The sequence below is a fragment of the Corvus cornix genome, chromosome 4A, assembly GCF_000738735.6.
Source record: "Corvus cornix cornix isolate S_Up_H32 chromosome 4A, ASM73873v5, whole genome shotgun sequence".
NCBI lineage: Eukaryota > Metazoa > Chordata > Aves > Passeriformes > Corvidae > Corvus > Corvus cornix.
The window spans coordinates 7,600,531-7,626,869 of record NC_047058.1 but is presented as its reverse complement, the minus strand read 5'-3'; the positions used below and the strand labels follow the sequence as shown (position 1 = coordinate 7,626,869).

Sequence of the window (26,339 nt, the reverse complement as noted above, 5' to 3'; positions counted from 1 at the left end):
CATACTTTTCCTTTCCAACTACAGCTATAAAAACTCCACTTACTCTGCACACCCTACCACCACACCAGCAGCAGTTATCACTACAAGCACCCTACACCAAGAAACCTGGTCTAAATTTAACACCTCTCACATTATCTCCTTCACTGTGGATAAACTCCCAGAGCACATGACAGACTGAGCAAGTCCTCCCTGGGCTCTGCCAACTCGAAGGCATTGCATTCCCTGTGTACAGATATTTCTGATGTGACATTTCTTCCCCTCTCATTTCACAGTTTATCTTTGTACCTAGAATCTCTAATTGTGGCAGTGCTGCTAAATGAAAAATAAATGCCTAATTTGTATTTATCTTCACTTACTGACGGTTGTACTGTGCTGCAAGACTCATCAGGAATACAAAATCATCACAAACTCAACTTACTTGCTCATAATCTGTCCCTTCCTGCAGTAATTTGCACATTCCTATAATCCCTTTGCACACAGGCAGAAAAACCTCTGGGAAGATGAAGGTCACTTTTTAACAGTCCAGAATGCAAGGGAGGAATACACAACACAGATTTTGAGCTTAATAGATACTATTTGTTTAGAATATTTGCTGTCCCCTTTCTTGTATTTTACTTCCTCTAAAATAAATGAAGCTTGTAAAAGACCTTGTGAGATTTACTTCTTTCCAAGGAAGAAACTTCTTCATAACCATGGCATTCAAAACAGTATTTTAAAGCAGCTGAATTACAAAAAAAGAGATAAATCTATGCTATTCCTTCAGTATCTTTTAAAAAAAAATAGGTGCTACCCATACTGAACAGTTTCAAATATAAATTAAATTCATCAGCCTGTGAAAGTCTGAGCCTTAATACAGGGCAAGATGCTCTTTAATATATTTAAAAGTTCACATTGCTCATAAAAGTTACTTCTTCCTCATTTAGGCAGGAAAATGAATGGAGTCCTCTTCTCCAGGTGACTTTGCCTCTTTGACCTGCCATGGCCCAGTGCTCACTTTATCTGGTGATTCATTTTCAATAACTCCAACAGTATTTGTTCTGACATTTTAATTAAAATACGACCACTACCTCATCCTGATGATAAAAAGGCCTATGTGTCAGGGAAAACTGGCTTTTCAGTGCCTCAGTGCACCTGAGGACCCCTATGATCACAGAGTTTCTACAGAAGAATTTCAGTCAGCTTCTAAACAATCTATCATTTCGGAACTGGATCACTTTAAACATTAAGATTAATGTTACCCCTCCCCAAATGATTAGAAGACACTAAGCTGATCTTCTCTTCACCAAGTCTTTCAAACACATGGCACTATCTTGAAAATTGAAGATAGAAGTTAAATACTAGAAGTTGAAAATTAGCAAGCTTTAAATTAACAAATAAACAAATGAGAAATGTTTGCAACCCTCCAGTCTAATAAAGTTTTCTATGTACAAACCCAAGATGTTTTCTACATATTAAAAGCAAAGCAATTATGAATATTATGAAGTACTCCCACATCTTAATAACTTGCATTTATACCAACAAAACCTGTCACTGAGAGCTGAGCATTGTTTTCTCACAAAAGGACTGTGATTTACTGCCTTGCAGCATGGGCACACTGTATTTAAAATGCTTTTGCCAGGGCTAGAACAGAGCATCATCTCCCTTATGCACACTACCTACTCTGTGAGCACCTACCACAAATATGGTTAAATTCAAGATCTCAGGACTAAAATTTCAAAAACTTGTGTGGAATTAGCCCAAGTATTTCAGGAACTACTTCCTTCTAGACAGCAACTGCTCCATCAGCAGCTGCTTTCCTCTGAGGTGTGGAATTGTCCATCTCAAGGCCAAAGTTCATAAAATTAGCCGGCAAGATTTCTTCAATTTAGGGCCAAGTAGTTCATTATTGGAAATCTATCTTTGTGGTAACAATACAGAACAACTTTAAGCTTCCACTGCTTACAGCAGAATCCACAGAATTTCAATTCAAACAGCAAACAAGGAAACACTTGAAGACAAGAGGCTGAGCAACAGGCTGAGAATAAGAGGAGGCAAAAGCAACCCAAGCAGCTCCCATCACTGAGCACACCTGGCAGCTGGAGGAGAAAGGCAGATCCCTAACTTCTGGGGTTTTGGTAACTTTCATAAGGGACACCCAGGTGACAGAAATCACTAAAACCAGGAAAGTGTGGAAAAACAGCTTCACAAACATTTCATTTCACTACTGCACCTTTCAAGGATGTGCTGAACAGCAAATATGTTTCATGGAAAAAAAAAGTGTGAAAATTAAGAACTTCCCAGACACTCATGGTCGTGTCCTTGCATACTGAAGTTTAAGCCACAGCTGAAGAAGTCAGTAATAGATACTTTACTTACAAGGGTAAATTATAATTATGTAAAATAATATCATTAATACATCATTCATTTATTTTTACCTTTTTCTGTATTTAGATTAAATAACTTCTGTACAACAGGCTCTAAATCTTCCCTTGCAGTTTTAGTTGATGGACAGGTTAAATGGACTAAATCTGTGAAAAGAGAACACAAACTAATTCCAATCACCAATACACAAGATATATAAACAACATTTAGAATTTTTATAAAGCACAGCAGGCTTTTAGAAATTGCAATTCTTCATAAAATCACTTCCTTTAAGCCAGGGAAGTGCTGTACTATGGACATACAATGTATGTACAGCACACAGAAATTCTCTGGAAACACCTCAGAATTCTCTAAGTTACTTCTGTGATGTACACTATGACTACGCAATCCCTTGTACAACATTTTATTCCTCCACTTCTCAGATGGGAGGAACTATTGCTGAACTATTCCTTTATTTGTTATGTTTTGCAGACTCTGCAGTTGCTGCCTCCTTAGAGAATCACTTCATGTGGCTCCCGACCCTTTTCTGTCCCACTGGCCTCTGGTCAGACACGGAACCAGCTGCTTTACCCCACCTGATTTTCCAGCCATTCATTCCCATATTTAAAAGTCTCACCTTAAAGCTTTTCATAAAACCACCTTAATGGACTCCTGGAAACTTCTCACCAGAGTAGTGTTCCTCAGCGAATCGTGAAGAAATTTAATATAACTTTGTATAAACTGATAAGTTTTTTCTTCATTACTGTAAATTTTTGATCCATTTAAAAGCAATGCAGAGCCCTGGCATTATTTTGAATCTAGATGACATTTTTCTCTCTTCTGTCTGAAGCCTGGCTGTGTTTCTTGTCATCATTTTCCTGTACATCACACAGCTCTTGACCCTGGTTCCATGAGGAACAGAAATTTAACCCTTCATGCTCCTCTACTTTCAGGCTGCACACATACAGAGTCTATTCAAACATTATTTCATTTTTTTATTCAACCCAAACCAAACCTTCTGTCTGAAGGAATATGCAAGAAAATAAGTAAAAGGGTGGTGATAATCAAAGTCTCCCCCTAACCTTAACTAGATGTTTCCAATCCCAAACACTGTAATATAATCTATTCTTTCCTCAAAAAACTCAGCTATCAATCACTAAAGTTCACATCATTTACTTTCTATAAAATCTTTTTTATTATCTTTAAGGTTATGGTTATGAGTCACAGTCATCAGTATATATTTTGATTATATTTGATTTACTCAGGTATAACTGCATTAGTTACAGTGGTTGCCAACATTTGTCTTCAAGTAATTCTCCCAGCAAGAAGAACGATGAGCTCAGTTCCTGATTTCATCATTACAGTCTCCATTTTTAGGGCAAGTGAAGGAGTTTGGTTCCACTCAAGTGGCAATACAGATGATGTGCCTGTCATTTGTGCAGTGTGATCAAAGAGTAGATGTATTTGTATACTTATCTTAAATAATTGTTCCAAGGAGAAATCAGTCAGGTTAAAACCCATTTACAGATAATGATGTAAAAGTTTTTAAAAAAATTATGAAATATATCCCATAACTGGAACTCAGCTATGCCTAATACAGAACTTTATTATTTCAATATATGAAGACAAATTTCATTAAGGAAGGCAGTACCTTCTCTTCTGAAATGAAAGGAATTTATGGAGAAAAGTAAATAACAGAAACCTTAATATTTCAGCACCATAAAAATTCTCTTGAAACTAATACTTTAGATCTATTGAACGTCAATCCTTCATTAGTTTCGCTTACTGCTATATATATTTTGTGGACCCTTAATAAAAATAAATCAGCTATTTAAATGATAAATATTAACAATATGCTTTATAGTGCTAAGTTTTTAATTAATTATAAGCTTATATTTTTTACTATTATTTTAGTAGGAAATATAACTTTGAGCAACTTAATCATTTACTTTACTCTTCTTTCATATGCAAAGAACTACTTCAAGCCTATTTAACAGCAAAATAAATTGGTTATTATTGCAGTTACTTATTTCTTGTTAAAAAGAATTGGGTAAGGTAACCTCTACTTCTACTCTAATAAATACCCTAAATGAACATTTTATCGCTCATTTATTTCAAGTTCACACAAAATGCCAACAACAGAATCCTTTCAGAAGATAAAAAGCTCCCAAATACAGTGTATTTCAGGTATTTCCATTTAATAGTTCAGCTAAGGGAGCTCATTTTCAAAAAAACCAAATGACAAATTGCCAGTAAGATTCATGTGCTCTGGAATACTATTTTTATCTCCTGAAGAAGGATTCATTCCTGTGTAAGTGAAAATGAGTCCATGAAGCTCCACGATCCCAGGAAGCCACCACTCCCTGCGTTCTGTGCAGCAGAGGAACAACACAGAGATTTTCAGTTCTGTTCCAGAGCTGACAGAGCCAAAGGGGAAAATCTCCTTTACTTACAGGTGTCCTTCATGCACGTCATGGTGGAGGAACACAACTCAATGACACAAACTGCTGCTTTGCCCAGTTCCAAGGGAGGCACTGTCAGGATGGAAACCTGCGGAGCAGAAAGAAGAGCTTGTGGGAAAACAAAGTGTCCTGGAGGATGTGGCAACCAGCACAGTCCTCGCTGAAGGTGAAAACAAACTGCAGACAGTTACACAGCTTGGTTTTCTGGTTTATTAGGACAGAAGAAACACAACACTGATTAATATCCTCTAAAATTAACGACTGCAAAGACTGACAAAGCAGACCCAAAAAAGGGTCTGAAAGTGTGCAATGAGAACTTGAAACTGCAAAAATGAATGTTTAAAAAAACCAAAGGAACTTTGAACAAAGTTTAGACAAGATAAATAACTAACAGAATATTAAGGGTAACAGTTTATTAAAAAGCAAGCAAAATTAAAATTAAAGACAGCAGCTTAGAAACTCTATTAATTATAGTGTGAGCCAAACAGGAAAACTGCAGTCACTGAACTAAACTAAACTAAAATTTGTAATAGTTTTATAGAGATTAAAACAGATTAAACAATTACCAGTACAGAGAACTGACTACAGATCTTGATTCAAGCACAAACAAAATTGAATTAATGAATCAATTCCTACCAACAACTAAATATTAACACATGCAATACACAAAGGGACAAGTGATACAGAATTGGTGTGTACCTGCTGCTCTGAGTCTGTGTTCAGTACAGACTGATCTGTAATGAGCACTGCCCTGGAGATCTGCCTACAATTAAATAAAAGAATGATGTAAAAATAATGATACAATAAAAGTAAACATGAAAACAAAAAAGAAAAGTAAAAAATGAAAACAAAAATGTAAAAAATAGTAATTTAGAATCATAGTTTTGGTAACACCAGGGCTATTTCACTATATAATCTTTATTACTATGATTCTTAGTGGGTTATTTTCCCTGTTGCTGAAGCAGAAACACATCTGGAATATCAGTGTAGTATTTTCAATGGCCAAAATAGGTGATGAATGAGTCAGAGCAGTTGTATCAAACAGCCACCTTCTGTTTTTCAAAAAGTTCTTTTGCTTATTCGATCAAGATTAGCAGCAGCACGTTAAGGACTTGTGATGTTCCAAAGAGCACAGGAGCCTTGGGATGAAGGGGAAATGCAGCAGGGTGGAGTTCATTCATCACTTGCAGTTTGTGCTCCTGCAGTGCCCAGGGTTATTTCTGCTCTGCCCTCACCACCACAGCTTTGCTGATCCCTTACCTGCACTATTCTGAAGACAGAGGCAGTGCATGCCAGCTGCTTTTGGCAACAACAATCAAATCACAGAAAACAATGAAATTTAGTACTTGCCTAAAGCTGAACAAATTTAAAGCCAGGACAGCAACTGGCACCTTCACCTTCCAAACATTTTTTAGCAAATACGGAATTCCTATCACATTTAGAGCTCCTGGATCTTTTATATGGAAAAAGGGAATATTATTTCAATGACAATTGAAGAAAACCTGAATATAGAAAGTACACAGTATATCCTCCAGTTAATACAAGAGAAATACTATGCACTGAACTGAACTGTACTGCAAAAATGAAGAATTGGACAGGAGGCTCGTCAGTTTAACTTGCAGGGTACTTTACATACTTATTTAAAGAAATGGACTGTGTTTTCTGTTTTACCATGTACCTGTAACACACATTTGTGCATGTGCTCTCTGAGAGGTAACTATCTTCCACAATAAAATAGTTGGCACTTATTCTTTGTCCAAAATGATCCACAATAGCTTTGCACCTGTTTAAAAAAAAACCCAACCCACAGTAAGAAATTTTGCTGTAAGGTAACAAAAGAATGCGTAAGTTTTTAAAATTGAGTTATACAGCACAGTATTTACATCTTTCAATTAATTTAGCTATGTATTTCTTGAACATGTGAACCCCTAAACGAATTCAACTCAACTGATCACTAAATCCTAGACTGCCACACTCTACCTGGTATATGCAGTTTTCCACATGCCATGCCAATACAGAAAATTATATCCCAACTTTAATAAATTGGCCACTTTTCACAGAAAATATAAGCTTACACTTATATTAAATACTGGCATTTAGTTGTACATTTCTTACCTCATAATACCTAAAAAAACAAAACTGTGAATTACTTGGTAGGTACAACCCTATTACAGTGGGGTTTCGTTCTGAGGCAGACACCTTTACCAAAACCACGTTTATTTTGACAATAATATCTGCAAATTAAATAGCAAATTAACTTAAGAGATTTAGGAAAGATTCCTGACAAATGAGTGCATCAGACTGTTCCAAGAGTGAGTTGCTCTATTTGTGACTAAATATACCCTTTATCTCTAAGCTACACACAAAGGGATTAACTAAGTCCTGGTGTTTTAAGAACAACACAAATGTTCTCCACAGAACAGGAGCAGAAATAGAAGTGGGACAGAAATGCAAACCACAGAAATGAAGCCATTCAGTGATCTTAAATGAGAATACAAATTGCAGATTTTAAGGGGGAAGATTCTCTATGAAAGAACAAACTTCAGACGTATATATGACATATGAAGCTACATCATATATATGAGGTGAAGAAAAGGGAGGCTGCACACAGATACTCACTAAAGTAACCTCTACTGCTGATTCTACATCCATGGTCTGTGTTCTCTTCTACACTATCAGAACATTTACTGTATAAATAAATAAAGCAAATTAGCTTTACTGAACTTTTTCTTGGGGAATGAAAATTACTTTTTCTTAAAATTAAATTCTTCTGAATTACTTTTTCAATGTTTCAACAATTTAACATACAGGACTTAAACCAGTGAATTTTTTCACACACACTTTCACACGTCCATGTACAGGGAAACATCCAAAGGAACACAATGCCTGAGACAGAGATCATGTACAGATTTACCTGTGTTTTATCACAGTGCAACTTCATCTGTGGAGTATCTGACATGCAAGTTATGCCTTAGGAATGAACATTTCTGTAACTTGAAGCTATTTGTCAATTTCTGTGATTAAAATGATCTATAAACCCAAACCTAAATAGGTAATAGCAATCAGCTGCCACTAGCTCTGGTAAACCAGTTGTTCCTATAACCTGAGAACTGAAAAAGGGTGAACACACAAGCCTCATCTATAAATGTAAGAGATTTATGACTATTAAACATGTTTTTGTAACACTAACTTCTAATGCTGACCTCACAGGCATATATTCCTATACTCAAATTCAACAGGTACCTTGACAACAGTACAAGCACTGTTTATCATCTAACATTCTTCAATTTCAAATTCTATCTAACATGTGTTTCACCTGCAACTTTAAGAAGTTTTTCCTGTTAACCCCATTGATTTTATTCTTGAGCTCTCATTTGAATACTGCAAATAAACAAGGAAGTCGAGCTGCTGAAGCTCATTTCTAATTATAACCTTTCTTATTGTTTATGAAACAATTTCCCTGCCACCCCCCAAACATTATGGAAGGGGAAAGGTTGATTAAATGTCATGTTGCATCACTCAAAGCCAGCAAAAGCAACGACACGTTTTATTTTCCTGCTAAGTGCTGTTTCCTCTCCTTTGTTCAGGAATAGCAGCAGGTCACATATGTGATAAGATTTTAAACTGAGAGAGAGAGAGCGCTTTTAATTTCAGTCCCACTTTACTTCAAAGGGTGATGCTCAGAAAATTTCTTTCAAGTAGTGCTTCCAAATGCAGCAAACACTCCTGCACTGACATTATCAGGTCTCTGTCATCTGATCTGTGTTGCGACAATGAATCACAGCGAACCCTCCATTGACCTTCTTTCAATGTGTCTGGATAAAAGGATGAAAATTAGAATCCATCTCCTTGCAGTGCCACGAGTTATAAATGTACTTTATAGGGCTCATTATCCAAACTAATGGACTAAGGGCGACATCCTTGAAATGGACTCAGCAGCACTGACAAAGCCAGTCTGCAGTATTTCAGCAGATATGTAAATTACTGGCTGTTTGCTCTATCTTTTTATCACAGATGTATAAATGTCCATTTATCACATCTCTTCCATTTTGAGGCAGAATTATGTAATTGGAAACATATGTGAAGTGTGATCAATATAAAATGCCTACCATTATGATGAAATTTCATATGTACCCCAAAAAGTGACATACAATAAACACAGAGAAAAACAACAAAATTATCATTCATACATTCAGTATGCATTTTTCCTCAACCTTATAAATATGATGTGTTTTTTATTTTCCATCAGAGCATCACAGTTCTACCAAGAACTCAGTATGTTCTGCAAACTTATTAAAACAGATCTGGTACAGTATGTAAAAAACAGGTATTTTCAAGTGCATTACTAAAACCTTAAAATAGGGATGTCTGATTTCTATTCTTTCACCCTGTCTTGCCTGAATCTTATTTTCAAATAAGAAAAAATCAAACTATAAAAAGGACTATAGAAAAAGCATAAAAATAATTGTAGAGCTGGGTATAAAAATCTACTTGTTCTCTGTATATACAGGTATAGGCAGGAAAATGTGAAAAAGCAATTAGCCATGTCTAGAAAAAAGTTGGAATAAACTTTGGTGATATTTAGAGACTAATTCAGATTAGATTTAATTAAACTCTAACCTAAAAGTTTTAGGAGGAAATCAAGGCTGTAGATAGAAGTATATATTTTCCTTACATGTACTAAACCAGAAATATTAAAAATAGAGAACAAATCAGTGCCTTAAGGCATGGATGAAGCCTGGAGGGCTGTGGAAGGTGCTATAAACTGGTAATGACCACTGCACAAGGCATTTCTGCAGTGCTGAGTGGGAGCCATTTGTAACCTGGGGAAGCTGCCTCTGCAAGCACAGAGCCAGCTGTACTGACAACCAGATATGAATTTACCTCTCACCAATTACTATGAATGGTCTGTTGACTCAAAAGCTCAGTAACTCATAAATAGCCTCATTAACAACTTGATAGCTGATTTTTATTAGGCAAAACACTGAAGCCCAAAGTCAAGAGGAAGTACAAGCTGGTGCAGGGAGGGAATACACGGTGAGGAAGGAGATAACAGCCAGAACGAAACAGAAGATAAAGGAAACGGATATCCTGGATGTGTTGTCCTTCTTCATATTCACCATCAGATAATGGCATTATTAGAAGCTCAGTGTTTTTGGAATAATGAAAGTCTGGTAAAATCTTTTAAAGTATTTCAATAACTCTGCTCCTCATAAATCTATTATTTAAAATGGCACAAGTGAACCACAAAAGCAGCGTAAAAGCCTAAAAAAGACACTTGACACCTATGCTGAATCCTGGGGAACTTATATTAAAAAAATAGAAGCAGGTAAATGGAAAAGCTGCACTCCGGCTTTTCTGGAACACACATAACCTTATAAAGAAAACATTCATTTCAAAGCTCTTCAGGATGTGCCAAAGAAGCTGGAAACTGGGGCAACCAGTACCACTGACCAGCTAAGATCTGCACAGAGTGGGGTTTGGAAGTTGCTACCAACTGTAAGCTTTGTACCCCTGCAAGAGCAATTTAACTGTTTAAAGATTATTGGAATATAAACCTTCCTATAGTAACAGTTCAAGTATCAGTGTTAAAATAAATGACAGAGTTTCTGAAAGAGACAGTTTAATTTGCACGTGAACCATGTATTTGGAACAACACACATGATGAAATACTACCACATTTACATCTCAAAGTCTACAACTGTGAACTCCAGAATCTTCAGGAACTGGCAGAAAGATAAAATCTGGAGTTTATACAATTTCAGGCAAAACAGCTACTACTTGACCATGTAATCACAAATGCAGCTACAAGGACTGGGAAGTAAACACACCACCACCATCATTTAACTACTCATTCTCCTAATAAATTGGTACTACATAATTTCTCAATTAATTTTCTAAATTTTCTACAAAACATCCTGAACTTTTCAATTATAGAAACTAAGCTTCAACCAGAGAGCCAAAGTCTGCAGCTAGACTAATATCTGATAAAATGTGTATCATAGAAATATGGCAATTTACAGAGGTGTGAAAAATGCCACTATGGAAAAAACTCTGGGTTGATTTTTCTTAGCTCAACTTTAAACCTGCCTACAGGCCTGATATTTTTGTAAAAGAATTTATTCTGGAGTAAGAGGGCAGCATAGTTTATGACAACAATCTACCTAAAAACTCATTAAAGTCTTTTCTCTTGGAGTGACATGCATTATCAGCAAAGATTAATCTGATGAGTCTTTAGGTGAACTCCATTTTTAAAAATGCAATAACAGAGGGCTTTGTTGTCATCTGATGAAAATCAATTAGAGTAGGTAAGGCCACAAGGAAAACTAACATCACTCATCACCAGCCCCCCGGCAGCTGAAATGATTTGTCTTCCAAGCTTGGGTGATCAGGAGCTGTAGTAATATCACAGGGAAATTAATTTAGTTTCTATATTCTAGAGCCACTTTCCTTGTTCTGGAGGACCTATACACAAATTACTTTTAATCAAGGTTGATATGTTATTAATATCAAGGAGGATCTCTGAAGAATCTTTTTTTTTTTTTAAATTGACTTAAGACATTTTTCACCTGTGTTTTGTGTATAAACAGAAGGTTCCTGATGTCACCCTTACCGTCCCGAGGCTCTGTCCAGCACCAGGCAGCACACGGCGTGACGGAGGCAGTAGATCCCCCCAAACACAGCACACAGCCTGCAACACAGGGAGCACAAAGGTTACTCCAGCACAACTAACTGCAATCAGTGTGGGTGGTCAGCAAGGCAAAGTACTGAGCATGTTGGTAACACTGACTTACTGACAGGATGGGCCCCCCAAAAGAAGCAAGATGTGGAGCTGTTGGGGGTCTGGAGGAGGCCACTGAGTTATCACAGGGCTGGAGCCAGGCTGGGAGAGCTGGGGGTGTTCACCTGGAGAAGAAAAGGCTCCAGGCAAAGCTTAGAGCCCCTTCCAGAGCCTAAAGGGGCTCCAAGAGAGCTGGAGACGGGCTTTGGACAAGGGATGGAGGGACAGGACAAGGGGAACAGCGTTAAACTGAAGGAGGGTAGGTTTAGGTTACATATATGGAAGATATCCCTGTGAGGGTGGGGAGGCCCTGGCACAGGGTGCCCAGAGAAGCTGTGGCTGCCCCATCCCTGGTAGTGTCCAAGGCCAGGCTGAATGGGGCTTGGAGCAGCCTGGGATAGCAGAAGGTGTCCCTGCCCATGGCAGGGGGTTGGAACTGAATGAGCTTTAAGGTGTCTTCCAACCCAAACCATCCTGGGATTCTGTGATTTTGAAGTGAAAGCATTTTGATATCTCCACAAATTATGAACTTGAAAACTTTCACTTTGCAAACCTAACTTCCAGAAATGGCAATAATTTTGTCATTCTAATGTCAGATGAGCCACTGCAGAGACAGTCAGTCCCACGATCCCTTCTGAACTGCAGGACTGGTGCAGCCCCGCCAAGGCCTGCAGTGTCACCAAGCCCATCTCTGCACTCGAGGGCAGCAGCCCAAGGAGCTGTCAGCACCACCACGTACCACACACGCTGGAATATCCAGCTCCCTAAAAACACTCCTGCTACTCGTGGAAAACCAGAGATACATCCTATGAATCCCAGCCTTGGCTGTTTGGAGATTGTTGAAGATGACACAAAGGTTAAACATCCACTGAAGAATTATGAGAGACCCTAGAGCTAGGGGTTTATTATCTCTAATGCTGCAATCCATGGCTTCCTGCCTGACACAGCACACATCAGGATCTTTCAAACCAACTCAGAGGAGTTTATTTCATATCTTGCATGTAAGAATAGTGCTATTAACTTAACTAGAACTGGGATTCCTTAGTTAAAAACATTAATTACAGTTTTCCTTTGACTTCAACCACAGCCAGGGGATTTTGATACATGCACTTTATTTTTCTAGCACACTTTGAAAGAACTTTGCTGCTTGGCTGCACAAAAATGTGAATTACTTCTTTCCAAGAGTAACCTGCTATCCAGGGGAGGAGGGCACAACCTGCTTTCATAGGCCAGCAGAAAACTTCTCTTTTTAAATGGAAATAGAAAGGAATTTTGATTGTGTTGCTAAACAATCACAAACAGCCAAAACACCTATTAAAACAGCCTAGCATGAAAAATGACACAATTAGGAAGAACTTTCCAAAATTATTTAAATAGAGAAATTGAAATATTAAACTAAATGGCACCCCAACAATTTATGACAAAGTAAAATCATTGTGCTGGCATTACTTTCATACAATGGACTATTCAAGATGATTTGACTGCACTTGAAGTACAAGGCAACTCTTTGATACCATTACCCCTAAATGACAGACATTTAAACTGATATTACTCTAATTAACTGGCGACTGCCTCCACCAATAATTCAAGTTTTGCTGAAAGATAGCAACAACACTGTACTCAGCTTCAACTTTGCCCTGGTGACATCAAATCATATTACAGCTAAATTAACAGTTGTGGAAATTTTTGGCCTGGTAGCCCTCCATCATACACAGCCTTTAAATGCCATTTCAGTCCCCATCGAGGCAGAAATCAGCAGTTGCAATTTTTAATACAGCTGTGAAACAACAGGACATATTAAAAGCTGCGTTTTTGACAGTACATTCCCAGTGATTTATGAGTTTGTATATAATTTGATTATTCTATTAATTTTACTGATTACTGATTCAGCTAGTACAGTGAAGGTCACTTACAAAATAAATCTTCATTACATTTCACAGAAAGTAACTGCCTCCAACTAGTTGTTTTCTTTAATTAAACACTAATGTAACAAGAGAGAAAATAGGCTTCAGGGTTGCTGCATCTGTTGATACAAGAGGAGTTTACTGCTTTGATGTAATGCTCTGTGATATTAATTGAACAAAAATAGAATGTCTCTCCATTTGACATCTCGATTCCCAACACAGAGATACCACAAACACACTCAAATTACAGACTTAGCCTTAGTTCACTCTGAAAGAATTTTAAAACTGTATCACATAATTTTACACCAAAACCTAATTCTTATTTCTAGAATGTAATGTGTCTTCTACTTTCTAAAACGCATGTCGTGATTAATTTAAAAATTGACTATTTTTTAACTGTACATTTTTCTACAGTAAACACTACTTGCTTCTCTCCTTAAAGCTGAATACTCCACGCATAGCCCTGCAAGCTTTGGAGAAAGATCAAAGAAAAACACGGCAAGTGCTGAAATAATGAATTGTCCTCTTTCAATTTATTTTTACACACAGAACAAGCTGTGACCTGGTTCTTATGTTAAATTCTGTGTTTCCTGAAAGGCCCCTGGAACATCAGCCTTTCCTCCAATATTGTTGTGTTCTAAAAACTTTAACAAGTAGAGTCCAGACAAATCAAATAAATAAAATGGCTACAGCTACAAAAATTGATGGTTAATCTTCCCAACACAGAGTTCCCATACCAAAATCAAAACTCAGTGTGCGCATCCACCTGGGTAACACCAAAAATTCCCCCCAAAAAACAGCATCAAAAAAACTAATCAAGAAAATAATCAATGTCATCCTGAACTGTCCTGGCATTTGGAGAGCTATGGAAAGGAAAATATGTGACATAAATGCTTAAGGAAGCAGATGAAGAGTCAAATATTTTGACTTTTTCCTGCAGGCTGTGTTCATTATTCCGGTGAAATTTAAAAAAGTCCTGTAAGATTAAAGAATCAGCCTATGTTCTAAATTCAATTAGCAACATGACAATTCTAAACCAGTCCCAAAGTTCCGGCACAGTTACCCACCAGCACTCAGTTAACTCACAAGGGGTACTTTGAACCTCTTTGACTCCCACAGTAAGGTGATTTCTTTCCCCAGATCTCCCCTTCTGACTTAGTGTGGAAAACCAGACTGTGACTGGGAAATGCTGCAGGAAGAAGAGCTGGAATGGCAGAGCTGCCCATCAACGCCCTGGGGTGGCAGGGGGGAGAACGAGGACTTGGGCTCATTTCAGCTCCAGGAAACTCTTCTCATGGGGAGAAACCCAGCAGGCAGGAATGGTGGCAGCTCCAGGGAAAAATGCCAGGGATGAGAGAGGGGTTAGGAAAAAGAAAGTAGCCCAGTCATAGGTCACGTTTTAGGACATTTCGTATTTCACAGCTTTTCTAGGGATTTAAGAACCAAATTTAACATTTAAGAAATTGCTCCTTTTTATTGCATGGAATTTAGACTGGATATATAGAAACACACATTCACATCCTCTGAAAAATTCTAGTAGTGAATACAGTATCTGCCAGTAGAAGTGACCAGATAAAACTGTTGTGCTTGATTTTGTTCAGAGCACAAAGCTGCACCTACTTATCACTGACCCTAAATAGACCCTCTGTACACTTTTCCCCATAATTACAAAATAGGGGTAATTAAGTCTATTTCATCAGAGTCTGCCAAGGATTGGTATTTATTGTTCACGGATTCTGAACAGACACACTGCACTGAAGTGCAACTATCTCAGGAGTTTTAACATTTGAGTTCCTATTATGTGATGTGCAAGTTTCAGGGTTTGGCAAGTCATTGCTGCCTTTCATAGGCCCAAGATTCCAATTCTGTTTTCCCAAATTCAAATGTTAGAAGATGACGCAATGAAAGTCTTAATTCATCATACATTTCTATGCTCCTACATGTCAGCCTTGCTTTGTGCCAGTGTAGATTTCTTAGGCTGTTTCTAAACCTGACAAAATTGTTGAAAAAATAAGACCATGTTTAATCTCTCTTTTCATTTCAATTGTTTGTAATTTAAACAACTGCAGTATTAGCAGTTAATTGCTGATAAAAGTGCCATGTTACTGATGACTCTTGTACAGCTGTTCAGAGAGTCCAAAAGTGGTACAGAAGGAGCTTACTTGTATCCATTAATAAATGCGTAAAAGAGAGACCAATTTTTCTAAAAATGCAGTTGAAAGTCATTAATACCACTGAGATTTCTGTAGTTATGCCCATTTTTAGCTATCCTTTTCTACAGGTGCTCATCTATGAAGCTAAACTCCCATCCTTCACATTTAAAATAACCACAGAACAACAATCCTTGTTTCAGAAGCACTGGAGTTACAGCACTGTGAAGCTGCAGAAGGAAATGCTAACACATATAGGGATGAATCCTACAAAAACCTGCCTTGGAAGAGAAGCTGCTCAGCTTTAAAGGCATTCCTGAAGCCCAAGTCTCCTTCTGGTGTAGCATTGACTGTCAAGGGAAGAGCCTCCTGTGGAAGGATCCAATTTTGTGGTTTATGAGAAAACAAATTAAATGTGACTACAACATGGAATGCCTAGAGAGGGAAAACAGATCTGTGCAAGAAGTGCATCTTCCAAAGCTTCTGAAAGCAGAAAACGCCAAGTTTCACCATCAACTAACTCTTCATTACTGGATTACTCCATGGTAACAGGTCTCTGGATCAAATAAATTCTAGCAGTAATCAAATTTCTGTCCAGTTTTAGATTTGCTTTCTCAAACACAACTGCTTTTTCCAGCAGAAGTGATGTTTCATTTGGTTTGTTGTTGTTTGTTTTCTTTTAAACAAACAGTCTGGGATTTAGCCTACATAAATAAAGTATTTAGAAAGAATAATAAATCAACCTAGCAAGTTATTTACAAGAAAATCTTGGAAGTAAAAATTATTATGCTTTTAGGAAACAGTTGTAAGTCCCAAAGAATTAGGTAAATTTATCTGGCTAAGAGTACAGTCTGAAAAAAAATCTCATAAAACTATTAAGAGAAACATTGTCACTTGTTGAAGCAAAAAAGAGCATGAACGAGCTCTCTTTGAGAACGAATTAATTTTATTTCCAGAAACTGCAAAGTAAGTCCACATACTGTTCAAAGGTAACGACTGACATGATAAAATATGAGGCTAATGCCAACAAAAACTCAAAATTTGAGGTGAAGAATTTGAGACTACATCTAAAATAAGTTGCTCCAGAGCAATGAACTTTGTAAAGACTGTGAATGCCCACAATCAGAGTATAAAGGTGCTGTTTCTTAAAATTAACCACATTATCAACCTAATTTTGTCGAGGATATTGCAATTAACACTACTGCTTTATGAATCAAGGTAAGGAATCATTCTCTGGAATTCTAGACTTAAGAAACAGATGATTTATATGAAAGTTAGGTGAGAATCCATCAGGCAAGACATTGAAGTGGCCTAGAAATTATGGTTAAAGCATTGTGGCAATTGTAAGAACTTACCACAGAGCTGGATAGGGAAAAAGGAAAAGGGAAATAAAAGAGTCCAGTTGTGCCTGTGCTGCTGTGAGGGCAGGGAAGTGCAGAGGCACTCCCAAGGCTCCTCTCTGGGGGTGGTGGAAGGATGGGGCCTGCCTGGCTCTAAACCCCATCGACCTTGTTGGAGAAGCAGCTGCTCCTCACCCAAGGTCATTCAGCTCCAATTACACAACAGCTCTGCCCTCCCAGAGAGGCTGGAGAGATCAGGACTGCAGGGCAAGGCACGAAAACCAAGCACTAGGAACCAGTCACTAAGCATTAGCTCATCTATAAAACCCATTTATGTGTTCTCTGCCTCCAGAAAAGACACAAAAATTCCAGTTCTCTTAACCCTCAATGAAATTCAAGGGCTATTTTACTAATTCTGTCATGGTTTGGAAGCTACCTTTACCTTTCCGTGTTTTCTGTGTTTTAATGAAAAAGGACTCCGCTAAATGCAATTTGCCTCCTCGTCTCGGATTTGCTCCAATAATAAACAATCCTGTCATTTGCCCAGGTCACCTGATAATGCTGCAACATATTCATATGCCTGAGTCAGAATTCTCAGGAAGACCTTGTGAGGCACAATCTGCACATCCCCACACAACCATGGAGGAATTTACTTGCTAAGGGACAGTTAAGAGGCAATACCAAATGAGAGATTAAGATACATTTCCCTCCTATTTTCACCATTATCCTAATTATTAAACTCTGAAAAACCACAATAACACTTGTATTTTGTGCTTTTAGGTTCCAAATATGCTTTTAAAATGAATCAAGATGATCGAGAATGAAGAGTAGGACAATGTAAGTCTGACCCCTCAATACAATTTCTTGACTGAAAACTTTTCAATGCCTAGTTAGAGATGTGAAATCAATACACTTTGACAACATCCACATGATTCAGAGCATCCCATGTGATATATTCTAATGGCTGAAGGCCTTCACAAGGAATAAACTCCTGCAGAACACAATTTCTAGTCAGAAATAACAAGGAGCAGAAAAGCTCTCATATTTGTAAGTAATTTTTTAAACAAAGAATTGACAATCACTCACTGAGAAGATAAAATCTAAAATGGGAAGGTATTTTCCAAGTTTCATGCACTTAATGCATTTCACAACAAAGGTTATTTCCAAATTAAAAGTCTTTTCCTGTCAAATTCTGAGAAATAATGTGGGCAAGGACACAAAAGCATTCCATAGCTGTATTAACGACAAGGCTCACTGATCTGTGAATAACCTGAAAAAAATGAAGATTATTGAGTTACTTTACCAATCTATCCATCCATCACTAGTGAACAGGTCTCAGAATGATGGATTATCTCACTTCCCTCATGTTTATCCCAAGAAAGAGTTTTTCCTTAGAGGGAAAAACAAACAACTGATCCTACAAACAATCCTGCTAACTCTGCTCGCCCATTTTGCATTCATCTGCCAACAAAGTGAGGAGAAAGATATCAAATTTGTCTTTAAAGGCCAAACTACATTTGAAGTTTTATTATTTCCCTGAAATGCAAGTGAAAACAATTAAGCACTGCAGCTACTTGTACTATTCAGTATTTTAATACAACCCAAGGAATAGTGACAAATTGTTAGTAATTTCAATTTCATTTTCTGGTCCAAAGAAATGGAATAATTATAAGTGGTAAGAGATAGATAAATATGAAAATTAGGTATTTTGAAATGGAGGACTGAACTCATATCTCACTATGTTTTTAAAATCAATCCTGTGATTGTCTCACACTTGCATGGAATCGCACACATGCAAAGACTCAGATCTGTCGCATCTGATTGTCACCAGGAATTAACATTGTTTGAATTTCTCATTAATATGCTAAATCATACAATTCACATAGAGGGAAGTTCTGCATCTTGCTAACATGTAGAGACATGATACTCATGTAGAGATTTAACTGAAAAAGATGGTGCACCCAATTTTTAATAAATTATTGCAGTTAGGTTTCCTGAAGTCCTGTCTTGATTTCAGATCACTAAAACCTTCCTAGATCGTAACAGGGACATAATTGGGTATTTTAAAGAACTTGAGACTACCCCAGAAACTCTGACATCTGTAGCAGATAACAGAGCACATGTAAGGGTAAAACTTATTATTCATTTTTAAATATATACAGGAACCCTCGGAATCAATCACACTATCCATCTTATCTCAGCCTGGACTCTTAATCTTCCTGTAAATACGGGGACTGAAAGAGATGGAACTGTCTTAATCGGATCTTTCCTCCATCACAGAATTACTGCTGTCACTGTCACGGAGACAAAAATTACAATTTCAGCCAGAATCTGTAGGAACTACTACAAAGGGTGACACTGCCCACCAAATACACAATGGAAAAGTTCAAAATCTGTTTATAAGAAATGCACATCATTAACCAACTACCCATAAAAGTCAGGGAATCACCAAGTCCTCTGGCAAAGCAGCTGAGGACATTCCAGCACCTACTGCCACCCCCACATCCGTCAGTTTTTGGGTAACTCTTAACAAAGAGACAAGAGACACAACATGTCACTCACAGAACCTTTGTGAGACAACACAGTGGACAGTCACCAATTCCCTCCAAAACTTCACATGGGAAAAAACTGCTGCTTCTCAAAAAGTCAATTCCATTTGCATGTTCATATTTGCAAGAGTCCAAGAATCGGAAACCAAACTGAAGAGAAACTTTGCCTGGTCTGCCCCAAATTCAGTGTGTTCACAAGGCAAACGCAGTATCCGATGTAAAGGCTTGTTTGGGTTTTCCTCAAGAATGAGATATTACATATTCCTTTTTACTAAATATCAGACTATTGCTACATCATTAGAAAGAAGAGCCAGAACAGTTTTGTACCAAGAAGGAAGCAAAGAAAGCTGTTAAGGGCCAGTAAAGTTTTGCTGCTTGTCAGCTCAGGAGAGCAGGAGGCTTCCAATGACCTTCCTTGTTCCACGACTCCAATTTATGGAGAAAGAAATCTCACATCTGTACCTCACCATATTGGGATGTACATTACAGTGATATAAAAGTTTAATTTTCTCTACTAAACCATCCCTGCTTAAACCAATAAAGAGCAAAGAGCGCTTCTGCTCACTCGAGTGTCGTCAGCAGTTATAAAAGGTTGTAGTGTTTATGCAGGATTCATTTGGGATGCAAGGATGTGACTTACAAATGTCTTTGACTCATTCCCATCAATATGCATGTGTGCCATTTATAACAGTAGCCTTGATGAGAACACACAGTGTAACTGGCTGCAAGAAACGCTTAAGAGGTTTACATTAAAACAGAATATAGAACAGTGGTTAGAAATCACAGGCCAGGTGACACCTTCCTCTGATAAGCTGGTGATAAAAGCTGTAGGCTGTGATCTATAGGCTCTGGCGTTGCCTCTTTACTCCACAGCCCCAGAGGGATTCTTCAGATATGGCTCACTTTGAGCAAGACACAATCCTGAGGGCAGAACACCTTTAAAAATTGTGGTTAATCTCAAAAAAATATTGTGATTGCCTCCTAAATTGTTCACTTAAAAAAAAAAAGACAATTAAAAAAATAGTTTTGTATTAGAATATTTGTAATACAAACCTTTTAAAAGTATAACTACTTCTTGTTTTGACAGATTAATTTGCTTCAACTATTAAAATACCCTCTTTGTTGTAGAACTTATATATTTTAGCAAAAAACCCCCCTAAAATGCAGCAACCAATGATCTTAAATAGAAAGTTCAGGCCATCTGAAGAACTCCTGTCATCATGGAATGATTTTCTGGTAAGAATATTTATAATACTTCTAGACACCTCTACTGCTAACTCTTGAAATATATTGCTGGTAAAGATCAGAAAACTGCATGTACTGGTCATTAAATAAAAAATAAAGCCAAAGGGATTTAAAGAATGTAAAAAGAATTAGATGGAGAAGAATCTACAGGAGAAAAAAAGCAAGCAAAAGTCTAATTTTAATTATTGAATTTACTTTTCCCCTAGGTATTTGAAGCCAAGGAAAGTCGAACTGCTGAACTTGTACCACTACAATGGCTCTGAAAATATTCTGATTCATTAATCTGCTGGTCACATACAGATACCTGGCCTCATATGAAGCCCTATAAAGACACAAAGACATCATAAAATCTACAAACACAAGTTCTGTTGCACGACTGTATCCAGAGTAGTTACCTGCACCCAATTCTTGTTCACAAATTGTCTGTCCAATCACCTAATTATGTAGGTCTGCACTTTCTAAAATCATCGTTATAAACACCGCTTAAAGAACAGATGAAAGGCTATTGATGAAAGATGGTAGCAAGTTACATTGCTATTGAATGGAGCACAATTATTCCAGAATGTTTCTATCAACGTATGACTGCATCCATCCTATAAACAGCCAAGTAGGCTCAAGCTGCTAAGGCCATTCTTCTGGCAGTAATTTAAGTACTGTTCTGGAGAAGAGAAACAGAATCTATCACAGAGACAAACAGGAAGATAATACCCAACGATGTGCTGTAAACCACAATTTCATAGTAGCACACATGTAAAATGCAGAACTTGTCCAGCACCAAACAAAGCAGGTAAGACCCTGCACTGCTATTTAAAGGACTGATGTACAAATATATCACTCAGACAAACTGGCCTCACCAGGCAAAGCTGCTTTTTTTAAACAGAGCTAATGTTTACTTCAGACCTACAGGTTACCACATTAAACCCACATTGAGCAGATGGAAAGGCTGCTTGCCAGCAAAAGCAAAGATGAAAAAAATCCCTCAGCCTTTTAAAAGGCAGTTGAACTGTTGGAAACAACTGAAATTAAAACCGCCCACCCTCTGCACACAGATCCTTGATGGTCCCCAAAAGCACCAAGCACCAGCTCCTGTGCCAGAACCACGGGCCCAGGGACACCTCAGGAGCCAGGGTAAGGACTACGCTGTCACTGCCCACAGTTCAAGGAAAGGAGCTGAAGTGGATCTTGTTTTATCCTGGAATCAACTGGGCTTTTTTGTTTTAATTGCTTTCTAAGGCTCAAGGAGTGGAGAACATATGGCTGCTGTTTGAGATGTCAGAATGTAGAAGCGGCTCAGTGAAACGGGGCTGCACGGGATCTTCTCTGCTGTTCAATTCATAGGAGTTGGAACCTTGTGTTCTAGAGAGAGCTACAAAATGATGTCAAGAGCATAATACATCATTTTACATCAATTGCCCTGTTTGTGTAAATCTGTGATGTAGAAAGGTGAAAGAATTAGGTTTTGTTTTAAATCTAACTGTAAACTGGACACATGGCACCATTCTCCTCTTTCATAATAACCTAGTTCTTTATTACATATCTACCTGTGAATGGCAGATGCATTCTCAGCATTAATTAGTAACACAAACTGACAACATGAATGTTCCTTCAGCTTCAGAAAGACACAAATACAAATGTTTTCAACCAAATGCAGTGTCACCCTTTTGGACAGATACCACTCTAAGTCTCCTCTGTCAGATTTAGAAAGGGGCAGCTACATATGGGTTAAATTATGGCTTTCTCATTTCCTAGCACTTATTAACTTACTATCACAGGCAGCCACCACAGCCACCAGCTACAAAGCTGAATTTGTAATACAATGAAAATTGTTGCAAAGTATTACAGGAGTGTGACGTCCAAATTCTTTTTTTGCTTGTTTTGGTTTTTTTTGAGTGGGGGAAATTTCATAGCCAATGGAAATGTAAAGTGAATAAAACCAACATGAAATTGTTGACAGGTTTATTCCTATCAAATGACATCTCTTACACTGTGAAGGGTTTCCTTTAGGGAAGGTATGTCTGGATAAGTGGGGCTTACCTGCAGAAGCACTGTGGGATCTCTCCTTGCCCATACAGAGGGAACAAAAACGGGGTGTTGCCATAGCGGCCAAGGCACTGCAGGAATTTTTTTGTTGCCTGAAGACCGTCCAGAGTGCTGCTCTCAGTCTCTGAAACCATTGCAATGGAGTGAAGGATGAAGTGCTGCAAGCTGGGGGTCAACTTCCGCGTCTGTAGGAATTGAGCAAATGTCCTGTTCTCGTAGTCTGAGGGAAAAGCACATGAGGCACTGAGCACATTGTAACACCTGCATCATCTCCTGTGCTTTTGGATTTCAGTAAACAAAAGCAAGTGACTTTTTCAATTAACACCTTACTGAAAATGGAGCATCCCAGTCAATGAAAGTTAGAAAAATTACTCCCAGAAAGTGAGTTTTCTCAGAAGACAGAAATACCACTCCATTAAAGTATTTCAGAATATCACAAACCCACTCTATGGGTCTCCAATGGCACCACCTATTCATTCTGTTAGATTTGATCTACCTCCATTTCCCAGTCCTGAGAGAAAAGTGAGCAACTGTGGACAAAAAACCATTGAAGTGCCTTGGGATGCTGTTTCCTGTAAATTACCCAAAATATGACCCCTGAATGACACCCATGCCAGAACAGGACTGCTGGGTCCACACTGCCAGTGCTACAGTGGATATTTATGCATAGAGAAGCCACTCCCACAGTGCCACAATCCAAAGATGAGAAGGTGCAGTATTTATCTCAATTTGATGACTTGCTGGCAACAAACAAATGTGGATGAGACAGAGAGCAGACAGGGATGAAGGACTCCATCTTCCCCTTAAAATAATATTACTGCTGACACATTTTGAAATTCAAAGAAACACAAGTCTTCTAGGAGATGTTTAAAGCATGTTGGCATTGATACATCTCTGAAGAACTTCAGTTATCTTCATAACTGAAACATTTTCTACAGCAAAAGACTGTATTTAAGCAATAGCATACTTCTATACAATTCAGAAATCTGCTGTTAAGCTTATTTCAGTCCTGGATAAATTCCTAATTAATTCATAAACACTTCCATCAGTGCAGAGACCAGCATTATCAAGCTATATATTCTGGTCAAGATTCAACCACTGCTTTATTACAAATGTATCTTACTGCTCTTTGTACAGCCATGCAGAAAGTCCTAAAATGACAAGGATTTTTTTTTTTTGTTTTATCATTCTAAAAAAAATTCTCAAGTTTTCCTCACTTCAAACTTCTTATATAATTCCATATTTTACAGAAAAAAGCTTTAAAAAAAATTCATCACTCTCATGAACTCTCCCTATTAAAAGTCTGCCTTCCCACGAATGCAATGATCTCATCGAGAGCAATTTTAAATTTCTGAAGTTTTTACATTAGCCTAATCTGACTCAAAATATTCTCAATTACTTCTCAGGCTATTTTAAAATGTAGGAACAAAATCTGTTTAACTGTCTCTGGAAGTAAAATAAATCTAATGTTATTTAGGTACATGAATCAATGGATTCATTTAAAATTGATGTGGCATCTCCTTTTTTTCTTAATAAATTTTCTAAATACCATCTATACCCTCACTCTGAGCACCTCCCTTTCTTCCAGCAACAGCAAACTGAGATCACCAGCAATCAATAAACCACTGCAGCCTAATGAGTTTTTCCCCCTTCAGGATTTTCTGGAGTTCATTACAGACTCTTTGTTTCTTAATCTTACCAGATCTTGATACTGACTTTTTTTCTCTTGCTAATGTTTAATAATTTTCTCTGATGTTTGTACCTACTGTAAGAGTCTTGTTCAAGTAATCAAACCAGCACCCAGCAACCTTGAACACTGGATTCTTGCAGAAATACTGCCTGGTCAAGCCCCTGCCAAGCTCCAAAAGCACCGATATGCTCTGGTCTGCAACTTCTGTCAGTACTTGAACTACTCCTCTTTCCTCGCTGGTTTTTTTGGCAGATTTTTTCTTTTTGCCTTAGTTTACTTTCAGACTCCAAGAACTGAGGACATCACTTCATTCTTTGTACCCTGAGGAGCACAAACCCAAAGCACCTTCCTCCTGTGAAGCTGATTTCCCTCTCTGACCTGATGCACGTTACACTTTGCACATTATAGCTCAAATCTACTCTGATTTCCTCTCATCTAAGTAAGCCAACAATTGATAAAAGCACTTTGAACTTGCCCTCTACAACTAAAGAGCATTAAATTACATTTACTTTCAAAGTTAAAAAATTCCATTTTCTCCATTTCTGATTTTGTGGTATCGTGTTGTGAGGATTTACACAGTATCCAAGAAAACAGAGAGAAAATTCAGATACATCACATTATTTTAAAAAATACCTGGGGGAGGGGAGGAAATACTTAAAAATGATAAAAAGCATTTTGCAACCCTGCTGTAATATATAATTTTGCTGTTAAAGAAAAATGTAAATAATAAATGATGTGGGAACTAGAAGAGCAAGTGCTTAAGTAGAAGAATTTAATGCTGAAGTGAAAAGGTCATAAAAAGGTCAAAGCATACCTTAAAAATGAATCTGTAAAAATAAACCATGTGAGAACACAGGAGATCTCTCAGAATTGTGCCTCCCTGAAGGAACTCCTAGGAAGGGAGTGTGCCCTGTTCAATGAGACACTACCTTGGTATTCCTCAGGGTGCTGTTCATAGTCCAAACAAAACGTCAGAAATTTCATGAGCATTCTCTTCTCCACCATAGTGAGCTGTCTGCTGTTGAAGACATCTGCTCTAGAACAAGGCACCTGCAAAATATTTTTTAATAACTTCAGATACTTTCCACACTCTGAATGTAAAAGCATCAAGCAGCAACAGTCTGATTACCTAACAAATACTTAAAAAATTACTGTTTTCTATTATAGTTATTTTCTTACATATTTTTCCCCTATTTTTTATTGTAACTAAAGTTACCAATTTTCCACAATAAGAATATTTTTAAATCTTTTTCAGCTTCTTCCCCTTTTTATTTCCCTTGAATTTCACTTGCATCTCTCATTGCAGAGTTAATCAATAGAGTTTGCATTAACTGTGCCAATATCTCCTGTTGCCATTAGCACACTGACTTCTCTTGTAAGTAGCAGAGAGACAAATCAAGTCTGTTAGAATCTTAAAACCTAAAATCAGTGAATTTTCATCTTCAAGAATTAACTGCCAATCAATCATGGCCTAAACATTTAGCCTAAGGTAAAGATTTATGTCAATATACTGGACTGCACAACCTTATTTTAGTTTGATTGTTATTTTAGTATTTATATATAACACATGCAAACACCTTTTCCTCTGGAAATTAAAATCATAATTAAGGAAAAACACCAGCTTCTTGTCACAAAATTCTCAAAAAAACAATTTCAAGCTTCTTGACTTTAAGGAGATGAAATACATGCACCACATTATTTTCTGATACCTGCTCTACTTTCCCTTCTCGGAAGGCGAGAACTCGCGTGGCGTTTTTGAACTCTGCGTATCGGCTCACGTTGGACTTAATGAGAAGGTCAATTAGCAGGCCCCGGGAGTAAAGCAACTGCGCAGGGAG

General features: G+C 37.6%; 1 protein-coding gene across 3 annotated transcripts in view; it reads right to left on the bottom strand.

Moving 5' to 3' along the window:
• The window catches only part of CHM (CHM Rab escort protein), a 56,138-nt gene that overhangs the window by 6,744 nt on the left and 23,055 nt on the right, over window positions 1-26,339 (bottom strand). For all 3 annotated transcript variants that reach the window (XM_010402751.4, XM_019287778.3, XM_039571884.1), the window contains 8 exons: window positions 26,211-26,327; window positions 25,431-25,551; window positions 22,806-23,031; window positions 11,416-11,493; window positions 6,481-6,585; window positions 5,502-5,565; window positions 4,794-4,890; window positions 2,415-2,507 (listed from right to left, as the gene is read on the bottom strand). In XM_010402751.4, coding sequence (XP_010401053.2) covers window positions 2,415-2,507; window positions 4,794-4,890; window positions 5,502-5,565; window positions 6,481-6,585; window positions 11,416-11,493; window positions 22,806-23,031; window positions 25,431-25,551; window positions 26,211-26,327 — 901 coding nt within the window. The remainder of the gene's footprint in view (window positions 1-2,414; window positions 2,508-4,793; window positions 4,891-5,501; window positions 5,566-6,480; window positions 6,586-11,415; window positions 11,494-22,805; window positions 23,032-25,430; window positions 25,552-26,210; window positions 26,328-26,339) is intronic.